Source organism: Pelodiscus sinensis, chromosome 1 (genome assembly GCF_052426305.1).
Source record: "Pelodiscus sinensis isolate ZL-2025 chromosome 1, ASM5242630v1, whole genome shotgun sequence".
NCBI classification, from domain to species: domain Eukaryota; kingdom Metazoa; phylum Chordata; order Testudines; family Trionychidae; genus Pelodiscus; species Pelodiscus sinensis.
Window position 1 is genome coordinate 117,567,017 of NC_143052.1, and position 15,886 is coordinate 117,582,902.

Genomic DNA, 15,886 nt, shown 5'->3' on the forward strand with positions numbered 1-15,886 from the left:
GGTCAGCGTGGCATGGCTGTGGCTCCGCTGGGCGCTCAGGGCCTCTCAGTGGATGGAGAAGGCTTGTGGCTTTGGTTGCAGGAGGGAGGCTGGGAACAGCAGCCAGCCACTGCATAGGGTACCAGGATGCTCCAGGAGAGGTGGGCTGGACTGGGCTGGGGAAGAGGGATAGGCCTATGAATATTAGTAGAGTACAGGCACCACAGGCCCATATAGGTCGCCACCTATGAACGGTGGAGTGGTGTTAAAAAAAAATGAAAAGTGAGCAAAGGCTTCAACTAAACCCCGTATTCCCCAAAAGAGAAGTGGGTAAACTCTGTCTACCTGTGACTGCATTACTATATTATATGCTTTAAAGTTGTGTACATGTGTAAGTGCTTTTGCTGGATCAGGGCCAGAGCTGCCACGACTCTGGAATATCAAGTTTTGAGAGAGAGAGATGGTCTGAGTCTAGTCTAATTTACACTGAGGTAACTTTAAGGGACTTGCACTTGATTTAAATCAGTGGAGGAAAGAACATTACTGGATTCAGCACATCGGAATGTTGTGTAAGTCGCACCCTTCTCTATCAGCATAGGAAAGGCGTAATAACAGCAGCAAGACAATGGAAGATAGTGGTGTAGGGTTACATTATCTAGGCAAACTTTGTGACACATGAAAACAAGCAGAATATGTGTGAGGGGAACAGATTCATGCTATTAAGAACTAGAGAGGAAACCACTGTGATGGGGTGCAGTCACAGAAGACCCCTTGGGGATGCTTCCTGGTTTGCTGACAAAGCCACTGGCACTTGCCTCCTGGCTCTCTGGGATTTCCCCCCCACCCTGTCCTTCTGGGCCAGATCTCCTGGTCTCCCTCCGACAAGGCACGGAGCTGAGTTCAGCACTCCCGAAAGAGCAATACGGATACCGAATCTCTTCAGGCCTGAGGCAAATGTAGTTTTGGGCATAGCTTCCAGGGACCCCACTCCCCAAATGGAACCAGAACCCTAAATAAATCATTCAGGCAAGCCCCCTTTAACAATGAAAGGAAGATGTACACAGTGATTTACACTTATTTTATTATTGAACCATTATTTACACTGGACTTGATAGTACATAAAAGTGATTTTTATTAAGTACAAACAGTAGGATTAAGTGATTACAAGTGAAAACAGGCAGAGCAAGGTGCATTACAAATTTAAAATAAAAAACAAAGTAGAACTAGTTATAACACTCAAATTACACTAAAACTGTTATTTAGGGAAGACCTTTTCCCCCTGGATCTCTGGTTCATTCTCTTGGGAGTGACATGCCAGCCAAACACCAAGGGCCTGAAAACTTTGCATCCTAAAGAGCCTTCCTTTTGGATGGGAATGCTGTCATTACATTCCACCCTTCCATAGAAAATTACCTGGTCAGACCTTAGCAGTGGTTGGCCTTAGGAAGACATATGACCACCCTAATTAATAAGATTTAAAGGACAAAAGGGGCTATTTACAGGTGAGCACCCAGACATTGATGGAAACAGCCCTGATGGTTTTCATTTGCACATTTACAACCATAAACCATTTCCATACTCCATATAGCTAACGTAGTGGTCACCAACCAGTAGATCAGGCTCTACTGGTAGATCTTGGAGCGTCTGACAGGTGATCCTGACTGGTTTGGCTGAGAGGCTACCAGTGCCTCAGTGCTGCCCCTGGGAGCCTCCTCGTTATCCAAGATTGGGGAGACAGAGGCAGGGGTGCACTGATGTCTCTCTATCCCCTTCTCCTGTAGCCCATCTTCACAGAGTGAGGAGGGTGGGGCCTCAGCAAAGGGGTAGAGCAGGGGTATTTGGGTTTGAAGTAAAGCCTGGACTGACTTAAATTCAAAAAGTTATCTTGTGCTTAAAAAGGTTGGCGATCACTGAGCTAACGCTTCATACAAGAATATCTACGCCAAAACAAGATATACAGATCCAGCAAATTGTGACATAATAATCGATAGGTTACATGAGGTATTTTGTTCAAAGCATCTTTGAGTTAAGCATATGTGTATCCATAAGTCAATTTCATAAAGCATGGGGGAAGGGACAAAACCATCACAACCATGTTTCACATAATGACGTGTAACTTTTTTATTTGGCATTGAGGGGGCAGAGAGACGTCTGCCAGAATGACTCAAACATCCATTACTGAGGGGAACTATTTCTGTATCATTGTGTCAGGATCTACATTTGGTTTTAAGAACACCTGGTAGACGTATCCCACATTAATCAGGACATGGCGTTTTGCTCTTGGATCGCCAATCCTGACCCATGTTTCACTCTCAGCCTGACATATTGCTTTAGCGGCAGCAAAAACAGAACCTACTGCGAAAGGTAAAGAAAAACTGTGCGCAAATAGGGCTCTTGTTTTGTCAAAAATACTTTAGAGTACTGATCAGCAGGCATCAATATATTTTAATTTATCACCTCCCCCCCAAAATAAAATGAATTGTGTGGAGCCTGCGTGCAGTTCAAGCTATTATGCTAATCATCATGTAAGAGGGCCTGAGCTTCTCATTTTCAGGAGCAAAGCAAGAGAAATCAATGCAATTGGACCAATGTAAGTGTGAGGAGAAGGGGGCCCACTAATGTTGAATACCTGAATGTGCCGGTGTGTTTGAAGCTGGGATTTTGAGCCAAGCCCCTCTCTAATGCTGACATAGAAGACAGCAGGCATGTGTGTATGTCGGACTAGAAACACCATCATCACTAACTAGTTGAATGAGGTTCTTGTATAAAGGGCCTTTTGACTTCAGGCTACAACGTATGAACATGTTGGTTGAATTGGTTGAATAGGAAAATGGGGGCAAGTCTTCTGCCCGGGACCAGAATTTGAAGAGCTCCCACACAGGTGACCTGCACGTGTGTCATGTGCTTGAGTTTATAGCCAGAGTGGTAGGGATGAGGGAGCTGGTGGAATCACAGGCTCTTTGGGGAGCCAACTTTCCAGGGGAAACAGAGCAGATCTCATTTTTTAGACCTGTTGAGCTTCCTTCCATTTTCTGTACGATAGCCTAAGCTACGGAGATTACAGTCCAGTCATGCATGTTTCTCACAGCCCCTCGGACTGTGCAAAGAGCCTGTGGAGACAAAGATTTAACCCTAAACTAGGGCAAAAGTCTACAGTACAAAGTTTTGCTGGCATATCTATGTTGGCTCAGTAGACACCTGCTGTAGATGTGAGTACGCTGGCAGAAAAATGCTTCTTCTGGCTTAGCTAATGTTTGGGAAGATGGCCTAGCTGTGCCAGTGAAAGAACTGCTGTCAGCCTACACTGCATCTCCTTTAGGGGGCGTTCTGTCAGCTTCACTAAATCAGCAAATGATCTAGAGCATAGACTACCCCTAAGCATATGACACAACATGATGCGACTGCAGAGCTGTTCTTATTAGTGATATTCATTCCCTTAAAAAAAAAAAAGCCACACAGCAGACTTTGTCAGGGGGACATCACACTTCAGGTATTGATGTAGAGATATTTTAGTAATAAACGATAGGTGCATTTGTTATTCAGGAGCTCGCTTCTCTGTCATGTCACGGCAGCACTGTTTGAGAGCTTTTAGCACTTTATGTAATGGCCCTTTTTTGGTACTTTATGGGGGATGACGTGTTTATATAATAGTCTTTCAATTATTTCAAACTTACGTTGATAAAATAAAAAAAATTAAAAAACAAAGACATGTAATTCCAGTATCTGCCACCTCATTGTCCTGGATCAGACTAATTATAATAATGATGACAAAAGGTTTGATTCAATACTGAAAGGGACTTTAAAATTAATACAGTATAGTCTATCTTTTGCAGTTTATTTTCACTGGGTAATGTTTGAGCCAAATCCTGAAGTTTTCATGAAGTGTTTATTCAGACTCAAAGCTCATTGAGGTCAAGGTGGCTTTTGCCTGGCTGGATGACAACTGAGGGACCAGCCCTACAAGGCTTATTAATGTGAATAATCCTCATTCATGCAAGTGCACCCATCGAACTCAGGAAGAACAATTGGGTATATAAGGAATATTTGATATAATAAGAATTGCAGGATCAGACTCAGGGCAAGAACTTAAATAGATCAGGTTGAAGAACAAGGATATTTTTTTTTATTTTAAATTTCCCATCTTTTTTTTTTCCCATCAAAATCTGAAACTGGAAACATTTCAATACCAGCCTTAAAAACTGGTTAAAAACACAAAAATAGAAGAATAATTTTTCCCTGCTTTTTGGAAAGGAAGTGAAGGGTATAAACTTGGAAAATGGTCATTGACATTCCAAAGAGCTGTAGACTTCCTTATTTGGCCCCATGTAGTACTTTGAAAACCTGCATATCAGCATTCAAAGTTATAAAATGCCTTTGTTCTGTTCACATACATGTTTCATCGTTTGCGTCCGAAGCTTTTGAACATGGAAAAGTTTCCTTTTTGATTACATTAGTTGACCCATTCTTGGATGGTACTTTTGTATTTTTCAAATCTATCACCTCTTTGCTCTCTGGTCTGAATCGTTTTATTATTAAAATGGAGAGAGTTATATATAAGCAGCAGCATCCTGTCCTCAGTCCTGCAGTGAGTCCAAGATAGACATTTCTAGAAAAAAAAATGACATGCATGTTAGTATCATTGATACTTGTGACATAGTGCAAACACCCACAATCCCAAAGGAAGAACTGGGTTTTGAAGCCCAAAGAACAAGCAGTTGAATCTAACGATTGCATACTATGTTAGTTTGCATAAAAATATGTTGAGGAAGGATTGTAATGTTCTAACCTTAATCATTATGATGTGTATGCTGACTATGGTTATGAATTTACAATTCTGTGTATACAGAGAACTGGGCTCAAGAACTAGGCTCACAAACTTTGGTTCTGCCTCATAGCAGGGCAGGCCTACACTCAAAATGCTGCATTGTCACAGTTGCACGTGTGCCTCCAGAGTGCTTCAATGAAAAGGCTTCTCCTCGTTGTTAACCCACCTATCTGAAAGGGCGAGCTACGTTGATGGGAAAAACTCTCCTGGTGACATAGCACTGTCTCCACAGGGGGTTAGGTTGGTTTAACTATGACGCTCAGGGGTAGTAGTGTAGTGTAGTAGGTCTGTGATGGGGTGTGGTCAGAGAAGACTCCCTTGGGGCTGCTTCCACGTGTGCTGATAAAGCCACTGACACTCGCCTTCTTGCTCTTTGAGGCTCCTCACCACCCTGTCCTGCTGGGCCAGATCTCCTGGTCTCCCCCAGACAAGGCACAGAGCTGAGATAACTGCCTCTCTCCCCCAAAGAGCAATGCAGTCACTGAATCATTTCATCTCTGAGGAGAATGCAGTTGCAGGCACAGCTCTCAGGAAACCAACCCCCAAATGGGATCAAAACCCGCAAATAAACCCATCTTTCACTGTGAAAGGAGAACGTACAGGCTGATTGCTCCCCCAGATAATGATTTACACTGGGCTAAAATAAAAGTAATGTTATCAAGTCCAAACAGTAAGATGTAAATGGTTGCAAGTGAAAACAGAGCAAAGTAAGTTTCACATTTAAAATAAAAGAAAATGCATAGCTAGTTTAAACACACTAAGGCTTATTGCAAACTTACCCTAAAATTGTTCTTATTTCAGCTAAACCTCCCAGCCAGGGAAGATCTTTTTTTCTCCCTCTATGGCTATCAGCTATTCTCTTGGTTTTTGTCTGGATAGACGCACCCAAGAGACTCATAGCTTTCCAGTTTAAATAGACTTCCTTTTGGGCAGGAATTCTTTGTTTCTATCCCCTGCTCCAATGGAAAATTACCTGGTTAAACTGATGTACCAGTGTAAGTTGGTTTGGTCACATGTTTTTCTGGGACCAACCACTGCCCAAACTTAAGAGACAAAACCAGGCTGCTTACAGACAACTAACTTTGATCACACAGTGGTCAAGGTTGTCAAACACCCTTGATGGCTTTCATTTGCACATTTAAAACCATAAAGAATTCCATATCCCACATTTCTAACTTTACATACAAGAGTGATACATACGCCAAAATAAGGTATACAGCTCCATCAGACTGAGACATTAAAATTGACAGGTACCACGAGATATTTTGCCAAAGCATCTTCAAGTTATGTATATTTGTATAAATAAGACAATTTCATACAGCATGGGGGGACCGTCACAATCTCCCAAGCCACATGTTTACACAAAATCAGACTCAAATAACACTCTGTTGTACAACTCAGGAAAAGACAAGGATGGGCCATTAAACTTAATGAAAAGACATTGAAACAACTGGAGATTTATCCACATTGAATATCTGTAGTGTCCAAAGGTGGGGGGGGGACCACAGACTTTTTTTAAATGAAAGGAATTTGAAGGGAAAAGCATCCAAAAATAGCTCAACAGCCTGAGGGAGAGAAGCTATTGATTAAAAGCTGGATTACCCTCTATTGTGGGGGTTGGGTATGCCAGGAAGTTGTTCAACGAAAATGGGTATCTTGTATTAGAAAGGGCATTTATCTAATATAAAAGTGTAAACCCTGTAGTTTCACCATTATGTTTCTTTTCTCTGCAACATATATGTATTTGCTTTCCCTTACTAGTTCATCTTTGAATCTGAGGTAAAATAAACCAAGGATTTCTTTAATTAAAAATACACAACCAGGTCTCTGTTAAGCAAATTGTGTGGAGGCCAAAGAAAATGGTATCGGGGGGTGGGGGGTAGTAGTGATCTGGTTTCACACATTTTGGGGTGATGGATCACGGAGAAAAATCCAAGTATATAGTAGTTAAAAACTTGGAGAGACATTTCAGAAGACATGGGACCAGAAAGGCTATTGGGAGTCACTCTGCAAGGAGTAACTAGGCTGAAGGAAGCCAGGATGAAACCCTGTTCTTATAGTCTGGCTACTGGTGTCAGGGTTCTCTGCCTTAGCAGAAGAACATTAAGGCATCCAAGATCACAAGGCAAGTGATGACAGAACTTCTGACTGGTCTGGATGATTCCCAAACTGTCAATACTTCCAGCTCTTAATGAAACTTAAGTGTCAGATGTAACATATGCATTTATGAAAAGCTTCGTAGTCACTCCAAATCTTGCTAAATCAAACACAACAGTAAGGGCTAGAGTCTAGGATGTGCTAGGATGCCTCTGCATAGTTCATAATTTGTCTGATAATTTCCAGCAGAGAAAGAGCTCCCTTTCCAGCCAGTTTGGGAAGTATGTCAGAGCAGGGAGAGGGTGTAACAAACAGAGAAGCATTCTATTTGCAGTGCCAATCCTCCAATGAGGCAAGCTTGTTAATGGATGATACATCCGTAGCACCTCTTAGTTCTGCTGGGTCTTGCCTCTGTTGACTTTTCCCCATTGCTTTTTGCCTTTATTCCTAATTTCGTCTCACCTGAATGCTTTCGTGTCATACACTCTACAAGATCCTGAGCCCCCACACTTCTTTGTTCCCCATTTCAAGCAGGTCTGATCTATCAAAGCTCCAAAATAAATAGGAGCTGGAAGTCCTCCTGCAAAGAAAATACATTAGTAGAATGGACATAGCATTATAACAATGAGCGAGCTTAGTTTATAGCGGAGGAAGGAGCCCCTTAAAAATGGTTAAAACAGGAGCATATGAATTCACAACTTCTGGATTGTGGTTCCACCTCTGCTAGCTGCATGACCGTAGGCAAGTCGATCAGCCTCCATGTTTGCCCAGCTGTAAAATTGTAATTTGCTATTTCCCAGTCTTGTCAAAATAATGCACATAAAGTGCTTTGAATTCTTTGGATGGGGGATTCTGTAGACTGGACGGGCATTATTATTATGCTCAAATAAGAAAAGAAAGTTAATTATTCCAATAATTCCAGTTTTTTCCCCTCTCTCTCTCTCTCTCTAAAAAAAAGTTTCACTGTCTTCTTCACACTCTCTCTAGCATCAATCTGTTCCTGGTTTTGATTTGTGTGTCACAATTCACCCGCCCCACCCCATCTACGCCACAGTAACCATTCAAGCTGTGTAAATAAAACAGATCAGTGCAAGAGCTCTGTTCACCAAAACACTTAAGTAAATACCAGTACTTAACGTTAAGCATGTGTTTAAGTGTCATTGGGCTTGCCTACACTGCAAAGAAAAACCCAGTGCACTGAGTCTCAGAGCCTACATCAGTTGACTTGGGTGCACAGGCTAAAAAGGCTAAAAATAGCCATGCTGACATTCCCGCTTGGGCTGGAGAGGCTCAGAGCTTGGTCTGTAGCCCAAGTGGGAATGTCTACACTGCAGTTTTTAACCCTGCAGCCCAAGCCCCAATTGCCCTGAGCTCTGAGACATTGTGGGGGGTTTCTTTGTAATATAGACCTACTTGCTGACGTCATGTACTTATGCATGTGCTTTGCTGGCCTAAACCATTCATTGACCGCCTGCCAAATAATTCCATTTTCAAAACGAAAATCACTCACAAATTACAGTGATCAGCATTCAGCTTTGTAAGGAAAAAATCTTTTAACAACATATGAAAATAGCTAGGTGAGAGCTCATTGGGAAATGGGTGCCTGCAATGGCCAGATATGGCGGGGGTGGGGGCAGAGGGAGGTCTTTGTGACAGTCAGGGGGTGGAGGTAGACAGAGCACACGGAAGCTCTGGGAACACAATGCTTGGAGATGTCCCCAGTGGTGGTCTAGGGGAAGGAGGACATGGAGATGCAGCCCTAAAGGAACTGGGTTATCTTATTCCATTTTTAAGTCTGAAATACCAAATCATAATCCTCAGGTGCCTACCTCCGTGAATAAAACCAAAACCCTGCAGTTCAGTCCCTTCCTTTTCCCCATCTCTTTCATTACATAGATCTTTAAATAGATAAACGTATTACATCATCATATGCTAGGACACATCTATCAAGCATACTGAGGTGGGACATATGCAATGCACTTTACAAAATCAATGTTTGACAGGTTTTGGGGGGAGGCAGTTGGTTCTCACACAGTACGAGGGCATTACACCTTCTTAGATCCATCTTTATTATTGTATTCTATTTAAATCCCAAAAGGAATAAAGAAGAATGAAAAAAACCCACATTTTTACCTAGTATCCTTCCACACAAAGCCTCAATGCCTACAGCAAAGGATTTCAACTCTGGTGAAACAGATCTGAAAAGTAAGAGGATAAGATTACATTAAAAACAAGTGGTCCAGTGGCACCTTAGGGTGCCTCTACACAGCACCATAACTTGAAATGAGATACACAATTTGAGCTACGCAAATTGCATATCTTATTTCAATTCTATTTCAAAATAGCTTATTTAGTCATTTGGCACTGACTACACAGCGCCAAATTTCAAAATAAAAGTGCTATTCCAAGACATCCCTTACTCCTCATAGAATGAGTTTTACAGGGACGTCAGAATAGCGAACCCAAAATAACCCTGCAGCTTACTGTGAAGATGCAGGATAGCTATTTCAGGATACTCCAGTATCCCAAAATAGCATTGCCGTGTAGACATAGCCTTAGAGACTAACAAAAATATATAGTATCATGAGCTTTCATGGGTAAAACCAACTTCACCAGATGAGCTGGACTGGAAATAATAGAATCCAAGATATATAAGGTTATATTAACTTACATTCATGGAAAGAGCACATAAGATAGAAGCAGGCATAACTGCATCTACATTGTGCATGTCCACATATGCTCCATTGTAATAAATGCTATACAATTTTATTTTATATAGCATAAATAATGCATAGCATGCCTCAAAGGATTCATTTAAGATGCTGCTTCTATGCCTATTGAGCAGGATTCCAGTTAGGCATGTAGTGTAAAATAATATGTGAATTCATCATAGAATTTTAAATTATTTTTCTTCTATGATAATACTTTTAAGGACCTTATCCAGCCAGATATTTAGGGTATGTCTACACTACACAGCTTGATCCCCCACCTGCCCCCAAAATCCCTCCCAGAGCCCATGACCCAATGCAGCTCAGAAATCTTCAGGTCCCAGCCGAGATCCCCCTCCTGCATCTCAGACCCGTTAGCTCCACCCTTGCTCTAGAGACCACACCCCCAGCACCAATAATTTAAAGATTATAATCCATCTTTATGAATGAACAGTAGCAGAATTTGGTAATTGAGGCCAACAATTTTTGTTTTACTTTTATGTTTAAAAAGGGCAGGGATAATTGGGTTCTTTGCTTTGATTTTTGTAACAGTCAATTTTCATTGGTGCTGGAACTACACATTTTGTTCCAACTTGAGACAAAATAGGAGATATAACATTTCAGGTTGTGTATTGAAATGAGGCAATTCAAGTCTACCAAAACTCACAAATACAACTGGAAAGCGCAACACAGACCAGAGATTCTAATCTCAGATGCACAGCACTTTACTTTGTGCAAACCACTTTATAAAGGCGGGTCCTCTCTCAGAAAACCCTAAGTAGGTACAGGTTGGATCTCCCTGGTCTGGCGCCCTTGAGACATGAACAGTCCCAAACAAGGGAATTTGCTGGACCAGGGGCGGTCAAGCCTTGAGATTCTCCTAGGGCTCCCCTCCTTGCCACTGCTCCCCCAGCCCACCTGCCTGGCTCTGCTTCCCCCTAACCTGCTCCCAGCCCCCTGACCCTATGGACTGCCGATAGTCACTCCCAGGGCTCCCTACCCCTTAGCCACTGGCTCTGTGGGCTGCTAGCCCACCAGACAAGCTCTGCTCCCAACTGCTCTTAGTCTCTGCAGCTGGGGCTCTCTGAACCTCTCTGGTCTGGTGTGGCAACATCCGTGGTCTGGCAGAATCAAGGATGTTGCTGGACCAATCTATATTGTATCCATTTTACAACTGGGTTAACTTGGGTACAGAGAACTTAAGTGACTTAGCTAAATTCATGCACAGTCAGAAGCCATTGCTCTGACTATTGAATAATACCCCTGTGCCCCAACTATAATTAAGTGGAAAGGGTCAATCCAATCCATCACATAATTCCCAAAGAGTTTAAGTTAGAAAAATGATGGTTTGGCCTTTTGCTGGCCCTCTGCAGAGGAATGCAGGAATGGCAGAAACACCAGCTGCCTCTCTGAGATTAGAATATCATTCTTCAAAGCAGCAATGAAATGACAGAATGGTACATTACTACTTAGATTCTATTTGCCACAAACATTTGGGTCAAAGTTAAGGTAAAGTATTTTACCTAAACATGATCATGTATGCAGGCGTGGCTCCTAATGCTAAAAAAAGTGCACACATGCTCAGTAATGCTAAAAAATAGGGAAATGTTTTAGTACACTTTTCTCTTTGGCACTGTCCCAGAATTGCAGAGTAATTGCCAGTCTCAGGCCCTTGACCTTGCACACAGCTGCAGTTGTGAAACACCTGAAAGACAGAGATGACTCCCTTACTTCATGAGCACTCATACATTGGCAAACATCTACACCTTTGATGGTAATTAAGAATACAGCACATTTCATATAGAAATAGAGGACCTCTAAATGCTTTGCAGACTGTACAGACGTGGTCGTCTCATCTAAAAAAAAGATATGTTGGCACTGGAAAAGATTTGGAATAGGGCAACAAAAATGATGAGGGGTTTGGAATGGGTGCCATATGACAGAGATTAAAAAGACTGTGACTTTTCATCTTAGAAAAGAGGATACTAAGGGAAGATATTATAAATGTCTATAAAATCATGACAGGTATGGAGAAAGTGAATAAGGAAAAGTTATTTACTTGTTCCCATAACATAAGAACTAGGGGTCACCAAATGAAATTAATATGTAGCAGGTTTAAAACAAACACAAGGAAGTTTTTCTTTACTCAGCGCACAGTCAACCTGTGGAACTCCTTGCCAGAGGATGTTGTGAATTCTAGGACTTTAACAGAGTTCAAAAAAGAACTAGATAAATTCATGGAGGTTAGGTCCATCAATGGCTATTAGCCAGGATGGGTAGAAATGGTCTCTGTAGCCCCTGTTTGTCTGGAAATAGATGACAGGAGAGGGATAACGTGATGATTACCTGTTATGTTTACTCCCTTTAGGGCATTGGCCGCTTTTGGCAGAGAGGATACTGGGCTAGATGGACCTTTAGTCTGTCCAAGTATGGCCGTTCTTATCTCTTTGCTAAAACACTGATACTACTTATTAGTTCTTTTATGTGCCACAAACTGCTCAAATGTCTCCAAAGGTTGGTATTAGAACAGATACAAATCTTGGACGTGGATGTGGATCCCAGGTTTAAAACAAACAAAAGGAAGTTTTTCTTCATACAGTGCTCAGTCAACCTGTGGAACTCCAGAGGATGTTGTAAAGACGAGGACTTTAGTAGGGTTCAAAAAAGAACTAGATAAATTCATGGAGGTTAGGTCCATCAATACTTATTAGCCAGGATGGGTAGGAATGGGGTCCCTAACCTCTTTTTGTCAAAGGCTGGAAATGGGTGACAGGAAAGGCATCACTTGAAGATTGCTTATTCTGTTCACTCTCTCTGGGCATCTGGCATTAGCCACTGTCAGATGACAGGATATTGAGCTAGATGGACCTTTGGTCTGACCCACTGGCTCTGTTTATATGTTTTTATGTTCATGTCCCATGGATCAGATTATCATCTATTCTTCTGCTGCTTTGCACTACTCCAGTCATAGGTGCTGGGTGCCATATGCTTGGGGAAAATGTCTCTCCCCAAACAGCCTTGTTTAGCCCTGCCCATGGCCTGTCCCAGTTCCAATCACCTGCTTGAACATCTTGATATACTAGTAGGCAGCTCCAATCCCCCTGTACAATGGCCCGGGCTCAGTCTGGGGCTCTGCTGCCCATCCTCTTGGTGCTCCAGGGCTTGGAGGAGCTAGCCTGGAGCCAGGCTGGTGGCCATGGCAGGGGGGGGGGAGGGGACCAGAAGGGGCAGGGCCGCAGGCAAATGCAAAAGCCCCCAGCCTGCTGGTCACACTCCTCCCATGGTTCCAATGACAGACCAGCTGGGAATGCAATTTAGGCAGCCGTGTTATTACTGGGTATGAAATTCTGGGCTTCGATTAAAGAGGAATTAAAGTTAAAATCTGAACTCCAACAAGTTTGTTTATAGCTAAGATTTGGGGGGCGTCTAAAGTACATAAATAAGTATAGATTACAATGGGCCTAAATATTCAAATGTGTGTACCTAAATCTGTATTTTGGGACCTAAATAAAAGTGGCTTGTGCAATGGTGTAACAGGTTTCACTTACTCCTAGGGAGCCTTCCACCAAGCCTGGCACCCATTTCCTGACATCACGGCCCTTTCCTATTTCTGGGACTCAGGGTACTCCCTCCTCCCACGTCACTAAGATCCACACCAGACAACAACTGTCCCATGAAGTCTTTGTCCCCACTACCCAGTCTATGCCACTTTGGAAATCGGGTGTCTAGATTGGAACCCAAAGTATTGGGCTGGCCTGGGTTCCCCTAACAGCCACTGAGCAACCACCATGATCTGCTTACACCCAGAACCTGTTGCTATTTCTTTTGGACTTCTTCCTACTTTTTTGCCCTTATCTTCTAGTCTGAGTATATCAATCAAAGCCCCTTCCTCCCAGCAGAAAGCGTGGGCAGGCTACCTAGCACATTCCATTTCTCCCATGAAAATTACTTCCCTTGTAACCTCTCTCCACTGCCAATTTGTGGCTTTTATCATTGTCACCTATTCCTTCCCAGATGGGCTAACTTTTCAATTCCACACCCCCCCCCCCCAAACTCTCTTCTCCAGGTGCAGTCTATTAAGTTAATGGACCTCACTCAACTGGTTCTACCTTGGTAGATCCCATTGCAGCTGACCACTGAAGTCAGGAGAAGTTGTGATTACTCAACTCCTCTGAAACCCAGGACTTTTATTTAGGTGCCTAGGAATATGGATTTATCTACTGTGAAGTTAGCAAGTATTGCTTTATATTTTATAATTGCCAAGTGATAAACTTAACATGATTTCTGGGATATCAAAGATTAAATTTGAATATTTTCTACTTTCTCACCACTTCCTAGAACAATTTACCAGTTGAGATTTTCAGAGCAACAGAGGGATAGAAAAGCAATGATGTGCTAAATTGCCTGCATTGCTTTGAAAATCCTAGCCTTGCATGTTATTTTAAGCACCTAGTCTTACATTGCTTATATCACAGCTACGTTGACAAGATTCACTATGAGTAGGACTCAAGTTTGTAGCTTTGTTGTAATTCGAATTAACTGATAGATAACTTTGGTTTAACTAGCAAACGCCTTTGTAAATGCTTGGAACAAGCAAACATTTGTTCCAAGATGTTTCAACTTTTTCATCACGCTGGTACAGGCGACATATATTGCCCTGGGTGAATCAAGAAGTTTAAAGTTGCAGAGGTTTCTTTGAAATTGCTCTTAAACTGATGCAAACGTTACTGTAGATGCTCTTATTTCTGTTTGCGAATAACTTAGTTTGGTTTAGCTTAAGCTGATTCTAAACTGAATTAAAAGAGAAGGTGCCTATCTTTTTGTACCAATTTAACTGAACAGCTTTGGAGCCACATGTTAACCTCCTCATGTAGACAGTCCCTCAATGCAAATGAGTATCAGACCCTAAATTAAGAGCTTTCCATTTCACATATTGTTCTCAGTAATAAAGATTCTCAGTAATAAACCATCATGGACATTTGAACAAATCTGTTGTCTTTTATGTATTTGCATAGGTATGACTTAGCATATAGCTAACAACTCTGCTCATAATACACAAAAGGCTATAGAATCGTCTTATTTGGTGTTGCTCCTGCGATCTAACAGAAACAAAGGTAGTGACAAATTATTTTTATCACTGACATATTCAGCCTTCTATCTGCTTACATCTAAGTAACAGAACTTCTGATAAATATATATCTAAAGTAACTGAGTAGTGAAACATTATTGAAAACACCACATTTTAAGTTGTTTTTAAAACTTTAAAGACAAGTAAAGCTATTGAGTGAGTTTAGGTTATTGAACTCCAATAAGAGTTGAGTGCCTAACACCCTTAGATTCTTTTCTCTGAAAATGGAGCTGAGCATTTAGCTCCCTTTGGCTCCCTTAAAATTCCCAGCTGGACGTTTTTGTGATTTGCCTATTCACTAGTTCAGAGGTAAGTTGCTAGAGAATGAGTAGCTATCTCTATATGGTTACTTAGCCATATAATAAAAAGAATTACAAATAAGGAACAGAAATCCATCCATATAAATTATTATTTGCATTCTCTTAATCTATATCTACTTACCATGTTCTTTCCAGTCCCAATTGAGGATTTACAACCAGCAAAACATGCGGTCATATAAGTGATTCCATTGTCCCCACATACAGGATCCCATTGATTCAATACACAGCTGCAGTTAGAATTGCAGCTGGCAATTAGGTTGTTTTTTAGGATGGAAGATTGTTTTACTCTGGAGAGATTACAAGTAGCATTTTAATTGATCAAATAAAACAATTCCTTATTAGAAAAACAAGCATAGACAACTCATGAATAACTAAGCACAGAGCAATGAGGTGGAGTAAAACTGTCTCCATGGGCAACCTGTATCCAGTGAAGGATGACATGAATAGACACAAAATGGGATTGCTAATAGATTTAGTGGACAGCCCAGGAGAAAAAAAAAATCATGCGTGAAATCGCAACAGCATCAGTCTAGCTATATCCTTTCTACCTCCACATTTTCCTACTACTTCTGTGACTGTGAGGTGGTGGCATAAATCCCTACATCTACATGATGATAACTCCAGGTGTTTGGGCAGAGTAGCAGTGCTACTCATTGGTTTGGAGGATACATGTGTGTGAGGCTTGGTCTACATCCTGAAGCATTTTCTATAACTCTTAACACTTTAGTATGCACTGTCAATATAGCCATAGAAACAAAGCTGGCACAAATCTGTGTGTTTTCATTGACCTCGGTAGAACTGAACTGATTTACATTAGCCGAGGATGTGA

At 41.7% G+C, this 15,886-nt stretch overlaps 1 protein-coding gene across 2 annotated transcripts in view; it reads right to left on the reverse strand.

Moving 5' to 3' along the window:
- Positions 1-1,048: 1,048 nt before the first annotated feature.
- Positions 1,049-15,886, reverse strand: part of LOC102458761 (solute carrier organic anion transporter family member 1A5-like) — a 56,381-nt gene continuing 41,543 nt past the window's right edge. For both annotated transcript variants that reach the window (XM_014572622.4, XM_006121283.5), the window contains exons 11-15: positions 15,179-15,344; positions 11,133-11,314; positions 9,035-9,099; positions 7,364-7,481; positions 1,049-4,585 (exon numbers count right to left, since the gene is read on the reverse strand). In XM_014572622.4, coding sequence (XP_014428108.3) covers positions 4,363-4,585; positions 7,364-7,481; positions 9,035-9,099; positions 11,133-11,314; positions 15,179-15,344 — 754 coding nt within the window. In that variant the 3' untranslated portion in view covers positions 1,049-4,362. The remainder of the gene's footprint in view (positions 4,586-7,363; positions 7,482-9,034; positions 9,100-11,132; positions 11,315-15,178; positions 15,345-15,886) is intronic.